A 15,023-nucleotide genomic window follows, 5' to 3' on the forward strand; every position below is an offset into this window, starting at 1 on the left:
TTTGAATGTGTATCCAACAAACAGAAAATTCTCTTCAATATTGGATAAGTTGTGTAGCAGGAACTCTGCTGTTTGTGCTGCATGTTGGTGGGGAAGTGCGAAACATTGGGCTTTGCCCTGAAGGAAGAACAGTCGATCAATAACTCAAGGCTATGTGCGTTCTCCCCCACTCGTCTCTGACACACACACACACACACACACACACACACACATACACACACACTGTTCAAAATCTGTGTTAATTATAGTATTTATGGTATTAAATGATTTTAGACATTCACTCATGGTCAGTATTATTATATATAATCTTGAGGGAAAAATGAAAATGTGGCATCCTTTTGCAAAGGGAGCAGACTGAGTTATAGCTGTGATGATCTCATCTACGTTCAGGCACTGAATGTATTTGGACAGTAGCTGTTGCTTCGTAAGGCTCAGTGAGAGCAGACCCTTCTCACGCTCACACATACCTTACACATTCTTCCCCTGTGTGCTCACCACAGCCTGTTTAGTTTGGTCTTTGTGTGCTCTCTAGTTAAAGATTTTTCTTTTTTGAAATGCTAGAAATTTGAAACACCAAGACCTGTAATTGACATAGAATTTAAAGTTTATTTTAGAATAAAATACTGTAGTACATTGAGTCTTAGCTATTTTCCTCTTTTCTGTAAATTAAGTAATAAAGTCAGATGGGGGATGGAGTGACTGTTTTAAAATGATAAACTGCTTCTTATTACACTTTTTTATTAAACTAATTACGAACCATGCGATGAACCTCCAACCCTCTCGGGTTCTCTGATCTTAGAAGCTGAGTGGATAAGTTTATGAGCTTTTGCAACCATACCCGCTATTTTGAAGGAACAATCAAACCATGCCTTATGAAACACAAGAAAATCAAAAAGACAGAACTACTGAACATGATAACGTAATTAACTGCTGCACACTTTAATCAAGCTAAAGATGTGAGGATCTCTTTCTTATCATAAAGCTTTAAGGGACAAAAAGATAATAGTAGAACATTTTGTATCAAAATGTTGGTTTAAAAGTCTCAACATGACTGATACGGCAGTGAAGTTAAGGCTTGCTTATTCATTTAAGCTCATGTATTTGTTATACAGCAGTTTAATATATTTAAATATATATGAATCATGGCTCTAATGGGCATACTGCCATAGCCTTAACTGGGAAGATCCAGGTACGATTGTTGTTTCTTTACTTCTGCATGTGTGTTTGCTGTTACAGACTTTTTCTTTTTCTGGCTTCTCATCATGTTCACTCAAACATGTGTAAAGGCTAATATCATAATACATCTTAAGCATCCTTGCTAAAGATATGTTTCTTTGCTTCTTCAGCCTTTGAAGCGTGTGTGTGTGTGCGCCTACTATTGCTCTGATAAGGCTTTTAGTGAACATGCTTGTCATAAGAATCATGTTGTTTAAGTATGGCATTGTTCTGCAAGCCCAGAATATCCTCATGTTGCTTTCTGTTGCTTAAGCAATTCTGTCATCACTGTGATAATTGTACCTAAATAAGAACCTAAAAGGCTTTACGTAAATAACGGTTATTATCTGTTTATTATCTGTTCGTCTGCCACTGCCTCTCAACATTAAGTTTCAGTGGCTTCCCTTGATCCCCTTTCTGTGCCTTGTTTATACTACTGATTTTAAATGTTCACATTTCAGTACCAAATGATTATTTTATTTCCTGCAGTTGTTTGATGACAGAGTACTGCATTTGGTTTCTTATGCAATTACAGAAGCTCTCTCCCATGACAGCTCTAATTGTCCGTATTAGACGGAGCAGAATCAAAAATCTCCCACTGGTAAAACTTTAAATTAGGCTTCCATCCCATTTCATAATATAAATGAAATACTTAATATTAAATTTAAACTTAGTAACTAACACGTGATGTTTTTTAAACTTTCAAACAAATAACCAACATAATTATAGCCAATACAATTATAATTGTAAATAATTGAACAACACCTTAATGAACAAGTTTGCTGGAAGAATTTCTATAAATAAAGTTTCATTGCTTCTACGAGCCCAGCAGTCTCTATATTAACATGTGGTAACAAGCTGTAATTGATTTTTTTCTCATTAATGTGAATTTTTTAGTAATGGACTTAATAATCTGTCAGTGCAATGTGTTTCATTGTAATTTAAACTAATGCAGTAGTTATTGTTGGTGAAGTTAGTAGCATTGCTTAAAAAGAGTAATCCTTTACATTATGTCTTATCATTTAGCTGTAGCTACAGCATGGCTGTCAAAGTTGCCATGTGAGTAATTAAGAGGTTAAGTCTAGTGAGGTCTTCAGGGAGTATGTTAGCGCTGTCAAGATCTAGCTGCTGAGAAGGAAAAGTATAGCACTGTCCATTTGTCAAACTCTATATTCTACACGGTGGCTGGGGAATATTGATCCGGATTTAAGAACTGGTAATAATGGGGTGTGCCTGTCTGTCTGTTGGCATGTGGATCAAGGTCAGGTATTTGAGCATGTTGGACAATACACATGTTTAACAAATCAGGAGATTGACTGGCACTTCATTGATCTGCTATACTTAATGTTTAGTAATCAGGTTGTAACATGGCTTACTTTAGGTTTGGAATGTGAATTTAGTATGGCACTGAAGGCAGTGTGTATAGCATGGACATCCTTACTGGCTGTGACTGATAGTAAAGGGCTGCGTGTAAGTGCTTTATTGACTGTACATTCCTATTAATTGATGCCTGGCTGTCCTTGTCCTGTCTTACACTTAAAATGTGCATGTACAAGGGCATGTGCACCCAATTAATGTGAAATTGAGCACGCTTGCACATTTCTCTCACCGGCCTTATTGACACAGTGATATGCCTTTTTGGAATAATTCTACTGTGGTAAAAAGCAGTCTATGTTCCTTTTCATGTTAAGACACAACAGATGCTAGCAAGCTAGTTGCTCATGTAGTAGATGATTAAAAGCAACAAAAAAGTTATGTTATTGTAAATATATTTACAAATGTTCAAATGTTTCGACACTTTGACAATTACTTTATGAAATTGACATTGTTACATATGTTCTTAGATTTGTCAGTATCATGTTATACAGTACATAGATTAATGACATCTACACCAATCAGCAATGTCATAAAAACCACTGACAGGTGGTGAACAACCTTGATTATTTCAGTGGCACCTGCCAAGGTATGGGATATATTACGTAGCAAGTGAACAGTTGATGTGCTGGAAGAAGGATAAATGGGCAAGCTTAAGGATCTGAGTGATTTTCACAAGGGTTATAAATGACTAGACAACTGGTTAAGTGTCCAAAATGGCAGGTCTTATGCAACGTTCTCAGTATGCAATGGTTCGTACCTACCAAAAGTGGTCCAAGCAAGTACAACCAGTTAATCAGTGACAGTGTCATGGGCAGTCAAGACTCGTGCACAGGTATTGAAGGCTGGCCCATCTGAGACCACAGAACTACTTTTAGCACAAATTGCTGAAAATTTTTTTCTAGCTATGATATGGTGTTAATGAAGCTGTGTAACAACAGACTGGTCATAGGGCCCATGCTGACCCATGTACACTGCAGAAAGTGTCTACAATGGACAAGTGAGCATCAGAACTGGACCATGGAGCAATGGAAGATGGTGGCACATATATAAATAAGTTGTATAAAATATCTATTTATTAACTAATGATTGTATAATTTGACAATAATTTTCAAAGTAGCTTTGTAATTATCCAATAAAAATGAAAGACCTTATTGTTGAGATGTGGAATATTCCAAATGGGAGTGAATGTGTTGTGGATGTAGAAGGTAAATGAATTTTCCATAATCTATAATGGAGGACTCATAGAAAAAGGATGTTTCAAACATGAGATATTAAATAGATTCACACATTCATGCAAAAGTAATAGGATTTTTTTCAGTGATTATTCCAATGCACAGAAATTATGCACCAGGGTTGTTTTGAGAGATACTTTAATTGTGTTCAAATGTATTTTAATGTAGTTTAACTTTTACTTACATATGTGATTGTATATGTAATATCAAACTGAAATGACAAGATTCATGGAATCATTTGTTTATTTCTTTGTCCACACACATTCTTAGCATCCAAAATATGGTCTTCTTGGTCCTACTAAAAAGGAAACACTTTTTTAGGCTTATGAGTAGAAACCTGAATTCTTTCCCAAATTGAGCTATTAAGAAACCCTTTCTGGCTCAAAGCTTTTCATGGTTCATTCACAACTCCAGACGTCTGTGCCCAAAACACTATAATGTCTCAGAATAAATGAGTCATGAGTTCACCACGGCCATCTTGTGACAATATTAGTTATATTAGTTAGCCACGTTTGTCCTTTACAAATCATTGGCACGTTGGTAGAGCAAAATGATCTTGCATAAAAAAATCATTCTCTGGTGGCATTATTATCACTATGTCGATGTGGTCATTTGCTCCAAATTGCACTTTAATGGTCTAGCTGCTCTCCGTGACATTGCAGCGTCCTGGTAGTTTTGCTACTTTTCTGTGCTCAGTGAACGAGTGTACACGAGTCTGCTCATTTTCATGTCAAGTTTACTGAAACTGCATCCAGTGTGTGTGAAATCTGCCGTACTCATCACTTTTGTGGGCATGCAACATTTATACAAGACCCCATGTCATATTAATGCTCTCAGCTTCTGCCCAGGCTCCAGGGCTACAGCAGAGCAATCAGCCTGTCAAAACTTTGAGACATGCACATGGGGTCCCTCTTACCTTGCCACTGGACATGCTAGTAGATTTTAGGTTGGATTTCTCTAGTCAGTTCAATGTCAGGTTTTTTTTTCTGTCTTACTTCTAAGCGTGTCATTATACTGAACATTTTAAGAAACCATGTGGTTTATATATTAGATATTTTATAGTTCTGGGCAGGCATCTTTTTTGTACTGTAGAAATCTTACTTTGTTAATGAGGAGAGATCTGTAAACGATCAATAAACCCTGTTTGTTGATATGTGACAAGTGCTAATAAGAGTAGGGGAGATTCAGACACTGTTTGGGGAATGAGTGGAAGTGATCGAAGGTGAGAGAGACATATACACTTATAGCACACACATACAGTGCTCCCAGGACAGGGGGCGAGTGGCTGTCTGTATTGAGTACATGAATTATGCAGAGGTAGGAGGAGGACAGCAGTTCCAGCAGACACACACACACACTTTCTCTCTCTCTCTCTCTCTCTCTCTCTCTCTCTCTCTCCCTCTCACACACTCACACACACACACAGTCTATGTGCTCGCACTCCTGGGATTGAGAGCTGTGCTCATTAGCTCAGTTCTGGCCACCCCTACAGCTTGCACCCCATCACAGCATGACAGCAGCAATGGTCCTCCTCTCTCACTCTGGCTGCTGCATGACAGAGTATTGACCCAGGTACAGTACCATGGGCCAGCAGGTGAGGTTCACAACCACAGATTTGCACACTGTTTCACCAGCAGTAGACAGGAGCTTGTTTTAAAGAGGGATTCTACATGGTTGAGCAATATGCTGCTGGAACAGAATGAGGACTGAGATTGTGGGTTTTGAGTTGTTAATTGTTTTTATTTGAGGTTTTATTATGTGACGTTTCATTGATTGGCATATTAAGGTTTTGTGTTAAAGTTATTTTTACATGGTTAATTGTACACTTTTGTTGGGCTAATATGTAGCATATGTGCAGAAAACTCGATTTTTATTTGATTTTGGTATTTGTTCTCAATATTAGAGGGCAATGTTAATAAGTCTATTAATAAAACACTTTAAAACATTAGGTGCAATAGTTTTCTATTGAAGGAGCAGAACACAAAGCAGCTGTAGTAGTTACAATAGGCCACAGAATTGTGTGTGTGTATATGTATGTTTTTTTTATATATATATATATATATATATATATATATATATATATATATATATATATATATATATATATATATATATATATATATATATATATATATAATATAACATTGGCACTATGGAAATGAAATAAAATGCCTACTGAGGTGGAATAACTTGAACTCTGCATTTCTAGTTACCACTGCCGCATGTTCATAACTCATAACTTTGTAAAGATTGGATTTTAGCAGAAGCAGACATCTGTTTCAGGGTTGCTGCTTGTATAAGCTTAAAAGTAGAGCTAATGCAACAATATTCATCCACATATTTCCAGCCTTATCTCTTCTCCATCCCATCAGCCTGATCTATTCTGCATTGTGTTAGGAAGAAAACAATGCTATCTCCTCATATCTGCATTAGTGTTCATCCCAACTGCTTATCAGTACTCAGAAACAGCACAGCCACTCAAATTCCGCCACTAACTTGCTGAGCTCTTTGTGGAACAACGTTACCACTAAATGCTGGCTCAGGTGTGAATTGGGCCCTATTTGAAGGCGATAATATCATGTGGACTAAATTTGCCATCAAACATCAGTCGTCTCTGGTAGTAGAGGAGAGAGGTTTATAACAGTATTTTTTGTTTCTGAACTGATTTCTTTAATACCAAAACAATTTAAATGAGTTGACATATTCAGTCCACCGGCCATAGTACCTGGGTATAGTACATACTGGGTAATAGTAACTGGGTCTAGAACATACTGGGTAATAGTAACTGGGTCTAGAACATACTGGGTAATAGTAAATGGGTCTAGAACATGCATACCAAGCCTGGTAAAATGACAGATGACTTAAATTAGGTGTCTTTAAACAGGAACATCAATTAAATGTGCAGTCTTCAGGGTCTGAAATTGGGATAACCTCTGGTTTATAACTAAGTTGTGGCTATTAGAGGGTATGAGCTGTATAGCTAGTGTTAGACTGCATGTGTTTGAGACCAGCCATGGAAGCAACATTATAGTGTAGCTATAGTGCAGGGCAAGATATTAAACCCCTCTAGTCTTATCTGTGTGATATTTACTGAACGTTACACTGCAAAAAAGCATTACAGGTTATCATAAGAGCAGATGTCATGATGCAGTGTATCCACACCAATATTTGCTGAGTTTTTCCTATCATTTCTACCAACTCTGTAGATAATCCAGCACCGGCTGCATGGGTTCGGTAGTTTCTCCTTGAAATGTAGGAACAGTTTGTTCAGTGCTTTCTAGTTGGTTACTTACAAATAACAAATTATTTCCAATTATTTAAATCACTTGAGAGAACAATGTATGATATTAAAATAAAAAAGTGTTTTAAACATTATATTAAAAAGGCATTATATTGAACACATTGATGCAAGCTGGAAGAATTGGAGGTGTTCAGCCTTGCAAGTACAAACATGGACAAATACGAAAAGTCAGTCAGCTACACTTGTTAGTGCGATTTATAATAGGGGTGTTATTCAATGCTCTTAATTGTATCTGTTTAGTGTTCCAAATACTTGTTCATATTCACATTTTAACATGATACATGCCTTCTGCAGCAGAAGATGCCCTAGAAACACTCAAAACCACTGAAAAAACAAAGCTACAAAATAAGTCATTTTTCATTCTATCTTCTGATTAATGTGACTGATTAAGCAAGTTGCTATTGCTATTGCCAGTTGTTTGGCAACTGTTGCCTGCAAATATTTTTTTATCAGGTTTTCTAGCTTATGGGCTTGCTGCATTCCAGAAAGATCAGATAACTTCTATAAAACTAGGATGCAATGATGCTGCAAGTCAAAATGGGGCCCTTTAAGCAGAATTTCATTATAAACCCCATATGATTTCCCAAGAATATTTTCCATTAATGATCTTAGAGGAAGATCATTTAGGAACAATGAAAACACAAAATGCAGTGACTGTTGTATATACAACAATATTTTTAAATAGTAAAGGATTATTATTATGGAGCGCCCACAATTTGAGATCTGCAGCTCTGTGCATAGTTCACATGAGTTATATGGAACATCAACTCATATACAGCATGTAAGCATATTTGTACAGAAATATGGAAGAAATTGGCTTTATTTTATAGAAAATTAAAGCATTTATTTTAAAGCACAGTTAGGCTAAAGCTGATTTGTTCATCTTCCATTAATAATAATGACCTTACACTTTTTTAAGCTCCCTGAGCGGGTTGTTCAGGTTCTGTGTATAATGTCCTGGCGTTGCGGATATATACCACAAACTGGAAATATTTACTTGTTTTTCCAAAAATAAGATAAAAGGTCTAGCTTTTCCTAGGCTCAAACCTTTTGGGCTAGTTCCAAGTGTAAAATGTTTGGGGAGTTCACAATCTCACAATCTTCAGTTAAAAAAACATCAGTGCATAGTTTTTATAATGTGGGGATGACATCAGCCTTGAAGTTGCTGAGATTAAAGCTAACATAAACTTTTCTAAAGTTGATCATTTTAACTTGAGAGCAATCACATTCTGGTGAGTAAAAATCTGAAAATTATTTATGCAGTCCATTTAAAACTGTTTATACAGCCAACAATGCCCTAGTGTGATAAATGTAGCTTCTCTGATACTGTAATATAATTGCCGGTATCATGTGTAAATTATTTTGCCCAGACTGTCAGTAATCTCTAACGTATCTGATTCTGTGATTGCAGCACATGCCTCATTACCAGGAGGAAAACTCAAATCTATTTCTTAAAAGTTTAAATATTTGTCAAATTCATGAGAGTTGAGAGAAGAGCCTTGAATAAAAAGTTTTTAAGCTTTTGCTCTTTTAGAATGGTTTTAATAGATCTTATTATGGATCTGTCACAGGAAGGTTTAATTTTGTCTCTAGGAAATGACAAACTAATAAAAGATAAGCTTTGAAAAGAGAACATTTCGAATTGTGTGTGATGATATAATAATAATACGGAGCCTTGTGCATGTAAGATTATTAACTAATTTTTATTCTCTTATCAAAGCATGTTTCACTTTTTTTTTTTTAAATCTCCAGGGGGGAATATTTGGGGGGTTTTTTTGAGGAAGGGTTTGAATGAATTTCATGTTCATTCAATGTTCATTGAATTTCATGTTCACCAGTTTTCATGTTCACAAAGATAATATTCTGCCAAGCTCTGATGGAGATAAAGATTTTGAGGTTGTTTATGTATATACATATATCAAATAACAACTGGCTAGTAATAAAGAGATATGATAGTGAGAAAATAATTAGCAACAACTGTGTATGTGTGTGTATTAATAATAATAATAATAATAATAATAATAATAATAATAATAATAATAATAATAGCAGAAATAATTGTAGCTGACAAAGTTTTCTAATTGTGCTCAGTTTATCTTTCTTGTAGGAAACGTATTGCTCTATCAAGTATGTCACCAATGTCAAGTAAACCTCAGCCACAAGTGTTTTAAATATCTGGATTGCAGTGGATTAATGCGTTCCATATTGCTTGAATTTCCCAAGACTTTAACTGATATTGGGAGTTAAGATTGGAAAAGCAGATTTTGCTAGATTGGTTGGTGGATAAGACAATGTCTTCATCATATCTAGAACAACTCTGGAGCAGGAAATTTGCTGTGTTCGCTTAAAATAATAATCACTAGCATTCGTTTCATTGTTCATATATCAGCTACATTGTTATATCGCATTGGTGCTTATGAACAGACCTTTTCGAAATCAGACACTTTTCATGATTAGCTCACGTGTATCCTTGTCACACCTTAATCTAAATCTTCTGATATTTGATATCTGGTTATCAGACACTGTTCTTCAGAGCATGTCTTCATTATTAAAAACACCTCCACATGATTCATTACTCTTGAATACATGTTTTGATATACATTCTTCTTCTTTTTATCTGTGAATGCTGATTAGAGAAACAAGCAGATTTTTGTTGTTTTTTTTTACTTTTGAGATATGGTTCATTAACTTGTATGGATCTGACACGTTACAGCCTATGCAAATCAGCATTACATTTATGCAAATCATGCAAATCAATTTATATTTTCCTCTCTTTCCCTAAACGACACAGAGCACTTATCCACACGCGAGTGCACAAGTGACAAAGGGTTTCAATTAAGCGATAGAAAACCAGACTCCCTCATCTTCCTCTCAATCCAGCCATCAACAAAGCCCTTTTAATTAGTATTCATTAATTGTCGTGCTGTAAAATCTATTTATGCCTGTTTTTATCAAGCCATCAAAGAGCTCACTAATTGCCTCATAATATGAGAAATAGATCCAGTACGTGTTGGACCTGTTTTAAAACAGCATTTCAAAGCTGACAGAGGGAGTGAGGATTTCAAGTCTGGGATGCAACAATACCCACATTTAATATGGGAGCAGAACACCGGGACTAAACCCTGTATTTAATTTTAAATCACGAGATGATACTTAACGTAGAACCATGGAGAACAGTAGCTGTATATTTATTCTTGCATGATTTCTTTTGGGTTCTAGCATTTTTTTGCTTAGAACATTGTCTTACTTTGACATGATGTCTCTCTTACTTTTGGAACAAACTATTATTTCCACTGGTGCCTCATACATTTCTGAAAAAGCAATGAGAGGTTCTATATGCCTTTAAAATACAACACTCCATTATATCATGACAGATGACAGTGCTCTCGCTTCTGTTGTGAAATCAGAAAATGAAGTGCTGTGTGTCCATGCCACATCCACACGCGAGTGAGCAAGAGGCAAATGCCAACAAGTTAATTAAATGTCATGCCAGCCTTCTAGCACTGGCTTCAATGTGCTGTATGAAGTGTTATCATATGATCACTGTGCTCACTTCAAATTCATTTCGTCTTGAAACAGTATGGAAAATGATTAAGGTCATTAACGGTCAGAGAAACAAGAACTGTGTAATAGAATATCCAAACTGCTTATATGAGTCGCTCATTTGTAGTGTTTCACTGTGATAAGAATGAGCACGAGAGACACACAGAGGGTTAAGTGTACAGGTTAATTTCTATATCACGCACAGGAGTTATTGTAATTCATGTTCTGTAGCACCATTTCCATCAGATTTACTACAGGACTTAACCAGAGAATGTTTCAAGCTTAGTAATATTTGTTAGAACCAGACAGTGCTTAATAATTAGACTAAGAAACATAAGCAGATATGTAGAGGTGTATTGATCAGCTGGATCTGCCTCACTGAGCTGTATAGGGCAGTGATTCAAGTTCAATTTATATATATATATATATATATATATATATATATATATATATACAGCACGAGCGTCAAATCATATCCGGAAAGTGCAGGTGTGGGGGCAGGTTTTCATTCCAGCCAAGCAAAAACCCACATCCTGAGTCTATTGAAAGCCAAGATCAACTGATTAAGCAGGTGGAATCAGGTGTGGCTACTGCTTGATCGGAATAAAAACCTGTACCCATACTGACCCTTCCCAGATAAGATTGGACACCCCTGGTCTGGAGTGTGCTATTCTGCTTATACACAGCAATTTGCCAGTGATTACAGTGCTTAATGTATTAACCCATAGCACATTTTAATGATTATAGTCAAAGTGTAATGTTGTGGAGGTTAGTTTTCTTACAGCATAACTACAATACACAGTCATTTCCTCACCAGCATCTTTCTCTCTTTCTATCTCTCAGAAAAATGCAGCGTGTTATTGTACCAGAATGTGTAAACTGCATTGTCCTAAAGACTTTCCTGTACTGGGGAGCTTTACAGAGCAGCATGGCTGTTTCAAAGTGCTGACACTCCAGACATCATCCATAAATGTTACATGTTTCTGCATCATCAGTTATAGGTTTTTCTTTATTAAACAAAACATGGTCTTATTAAATACAAGTAGCTCTATAAATAATTTCAACTTAGCCCTAATGTGTTCGGTCATTGGAAAGTTCAGAAATCGAAAGATTTATATAATGGAAAAAAAATCCAAGACTATGGAGACAAAGGTTTAAGTTATTCATGTTCATAGAAATGATGAGGATTTGAGCTTTGAGCAGCTGCCAGGGATTTGGAGTGGTCAGATAAAGCTGCATAGGTGTAAAGCTCCATATACACATGCTGCAAACCATATTTCAAGCTTGTCAACTGGGACTGCACTACATTACCTTAACACTAGGATTTAGGCTTTGTCTTCTTATAAGCAGCTTATTTTAAATCCACTCTGCTTTTACCACTCTGTGTTTTTTGTAAGCATGTGCACAAGTTACCGGGTTCAGTGTCCAGATCCTCTTGTCTCTGTCTTCATGTTATTCCTGGTCATGTTCATAGCAGATCCTCTAAATACATTATCTATGTCTAAATCTATTGTATAAATGTGCTAGTTTTTTCCCCCTTTGTGTATGAAAATTGATGCTGGGAGAGGAATTCTTTTCTTTTTGCGATTTTTAAGCAGCTTAGCCCTTATATTCATGTTGACTTCAGTCCGCCTTCTGAGCATGTGATATTGTGCTTGCCAGTGCAGTATCCTTCTCACTCTGTATTGTTCTTCCCCTGTATTGGGCCCCTAAGTATACAAAGCAAAATGGTTTATTTTCCTCATTTTTAATGAACCCTCAACTCTCCCTGATCAGTGTTTTGCAGCTGATTGCTGGAAATCTGTCATTATTAACTCTGTTCTACTTGCTAGCAATTGAAGCTTCATATCTCCCATGTTAACAGCTTCAGCTTAAAAGTAAATATTTTTTTCTGTATATTAGCAAATATATTTTAAATTCTTAAACTAGTTCTGAATCTGATGTTATGAGTTTTTCTGTACAGTGTTTGTTACTGTCATTTTTTAATGAGTGCATGACAGGCTACAATACATGTACTTTTACCATGAGGTTTTTGCTAGGAAGTTCCCATGCATTATCCTACCCAAGCAAATCACAATAAACAGGAATAGTATGTTCACGGATCAGTCAGTTTCAGTTATTGGACAGGTCCAGGGTTCAAGTCTGATCTCAGGGGTGTGAGTGATTATGTGCTTTATGTTTATGTGCTTGCTGTGGGTTTCTGCCCACTGCTCCAAAGCATGCATGCTGTCTCACACCCAGTGTTCCTGAGACAGGCTGTGGCTTCACCATAACTCTGATCTAGATAGAGTGGATCTGTCTACCACAGATCACTCAGATCCAGTTATTTACACAGAATGGCCATTTTCTGAGTTACATTATGGCTAATGAATGATAAATAATGATGCAGAATGTGCACAGACAAAGAAAAGTGTGTGTGTGTGTTGTAGATTACGCTAGAGATCGAATGAAAGCAAATGCAGTAAGAGTTGTGTACTGTATTAGGAAAGAAGGGTTTTGAGTGGTATTGAGGACAGGAAGAAGTCGAAGCTGCGTATCTCCCCCAGGTCCATAACACTGTTGCCTAGTAACAGGTGCTTCGTGAGGCAGACTCGGGTGATGACATCAGAGATCAAAGCCACAAAGCCTCTGCACTGTCATAAGCTCTAATTACCCATTAAGTTCCTATAGTTCCTATAGACACTTATTAATGTGTTTTTCTACACAGGTACATTTATGATAGAACTAAAAAATTCTGAAAGCAGAAAAATGTCCGTTTTGTGTGATGAGTACACGATGACGCTGTTGTGTTAACAATAACACAAAATTGGTGATAGATTATTGGTCTATTGTGTTAATGTACTGAATGTTAAAGGTAACACACAAACACAGCGTAGTGCTCAGGTCACTGAGGTAAGGTGTAGTTGGAGGATCCCTTTGAGGGCTCTTCAGAAGATAAACATCATGGATGATGATTATTAGGCCTGCCAGTCACCTAGAGCTTCTGATCCACTGAATCAATGGGTTACACAGTTGCTGTCTTTATAAGAGATGTGTGTGGTGGTGTGGGAAAACCCAGGCAGATGTTGCTGCAACTGAATTCTGAAATTGTTTTATTTACACTCTTTACCCTGGCTGTTTCCTGCCAAGACGATGTTAGGCAGATGTGGCTGCAGAAAGGCAGGTTTTAAGATGGACATAATGTTCATAGTTATATTTATTATTTTACATTTTATTTATTACAACTGACACTAATACAAATTAAATCAAGATATAGCAGTTGCTTTTAAACAACCTATGTGTTAGTGAATTTGGAAAGGAAGCTTTGTCTTTAAATGCAATTTTCTTTCATTTCACCTGTGAGATTAACCATGTGATGGAAACAGACCTTACGTTACTCTTGGCGTGTAAACTTTTATTTCATCTTTCCCCACACAGATGGGTACCATGGACAGCGCAGGCTGGGCTACAGAAGGAGGTCAGAGCCTGGTGCAAGCGCTCCGAAAGCTGGCCCATGGTAACAGGTGAGGTAGCACAGGGAAGCAAGCTTTCATCCCCCCCCTTCCACCTTCCAGTGTTTCAACCCGGCTTTAGTCTCTCAGAGAGACCTTGTGATTTGATCCATTTTTTTTGTCAGAGGCCAAGGCGCACTTGTGTGATGAGGGCTTCCTTGAGCTGTTGCCTCTCCCAGAGATTGATACAAGCCTATTGTTTGGACACTCTTGGCTGCCTCCATCCCCCCACCCTTTCCTCTGCTACCCGTTTGAAGTTGTCCAACCATGCTTTAGTTGAAACGAGGGAGTAATCTGTACTGCACTGTATTATTGGCACACTGTCAGTACCAGTCACCATTCTCCTAATGAATGAGTTATGCTACAGCAAGTATTAAAATAAAACTGCTCATTGAATTAATGTCTTCATGCTCCCAAGTGATGCAACAGAAAAGCATTCTTCCTTATCATCAGACAATAAGTTAAAGTCCTGACAGTGCCACAGCCATCTGTTCGTGAGAGTGCAAGAGACTAACACTGGCTCTGGTCGCTGGGTAGATGAGAGCTTTACTTTGTCCCGTCACTCAACAGTGTTCATCTGTGAGCTTGCTTATGTGGAAAAGGGAAGGTGTCACTGGCTCGGGATTAACCAAATGCTGAACTGGAAGTTTATATTTTCACTGGACTTGATCTATAAGATTTTCCCCCAGCTGAATGCAGTAATTATTTACTACTGAGCACAAGCAGTTGTATTACTTTTGAGTACAGGACAACTTCATGCAGTATTTAATACCACAGTGTACATTAATAATACAGAGGCACAACATGTATCTTAAGTAGGCCTGTGCTTCTTCTAATTACATTCATACAACTTTCAGCCGATGT

The 15,023-nt window shown here is 37.0% G+C and overlaps 1 protein-coding gene across 1 annotated transcript in view; it reads left to right on the plus strand.

Annotated features, from left to right (window-relative positions):
• ulk4 (unc-51 like kinase 4) overlaps positions 1-15,023 on the plus strand; it is a 91,351-nt gene that overhangs the window by 75,896 nt on the left and 432 nt on the right. Inside the window, exon 36 of the mRNA XM_058398045.1 lies at positions 14,086-14,171. Within this exon, the coding sequence (XP_058254028.1) occupies positions 14,086-14,171 (86 nt within the window). The remainder of the gene's footprint in view (positions 1-14,085; positions 14,172-15,023) is intronic.

Source organism: Hemibagrus wyckioides, linkage group LG01 (assembly GCF_019097595.1).
Source record: "Hemibagrus wyckioides isolate EC202008001 linkage group LG01, SWU_Hwy_1.0, whole genome shotgun sequence".
NCBI classification, from domain to species: Eukaryota; Metazoa; Chordata; class Actinopteri; order Siluriformes; family Bagridae; genus Hemibagrus; species Hemibagrus wyckioides.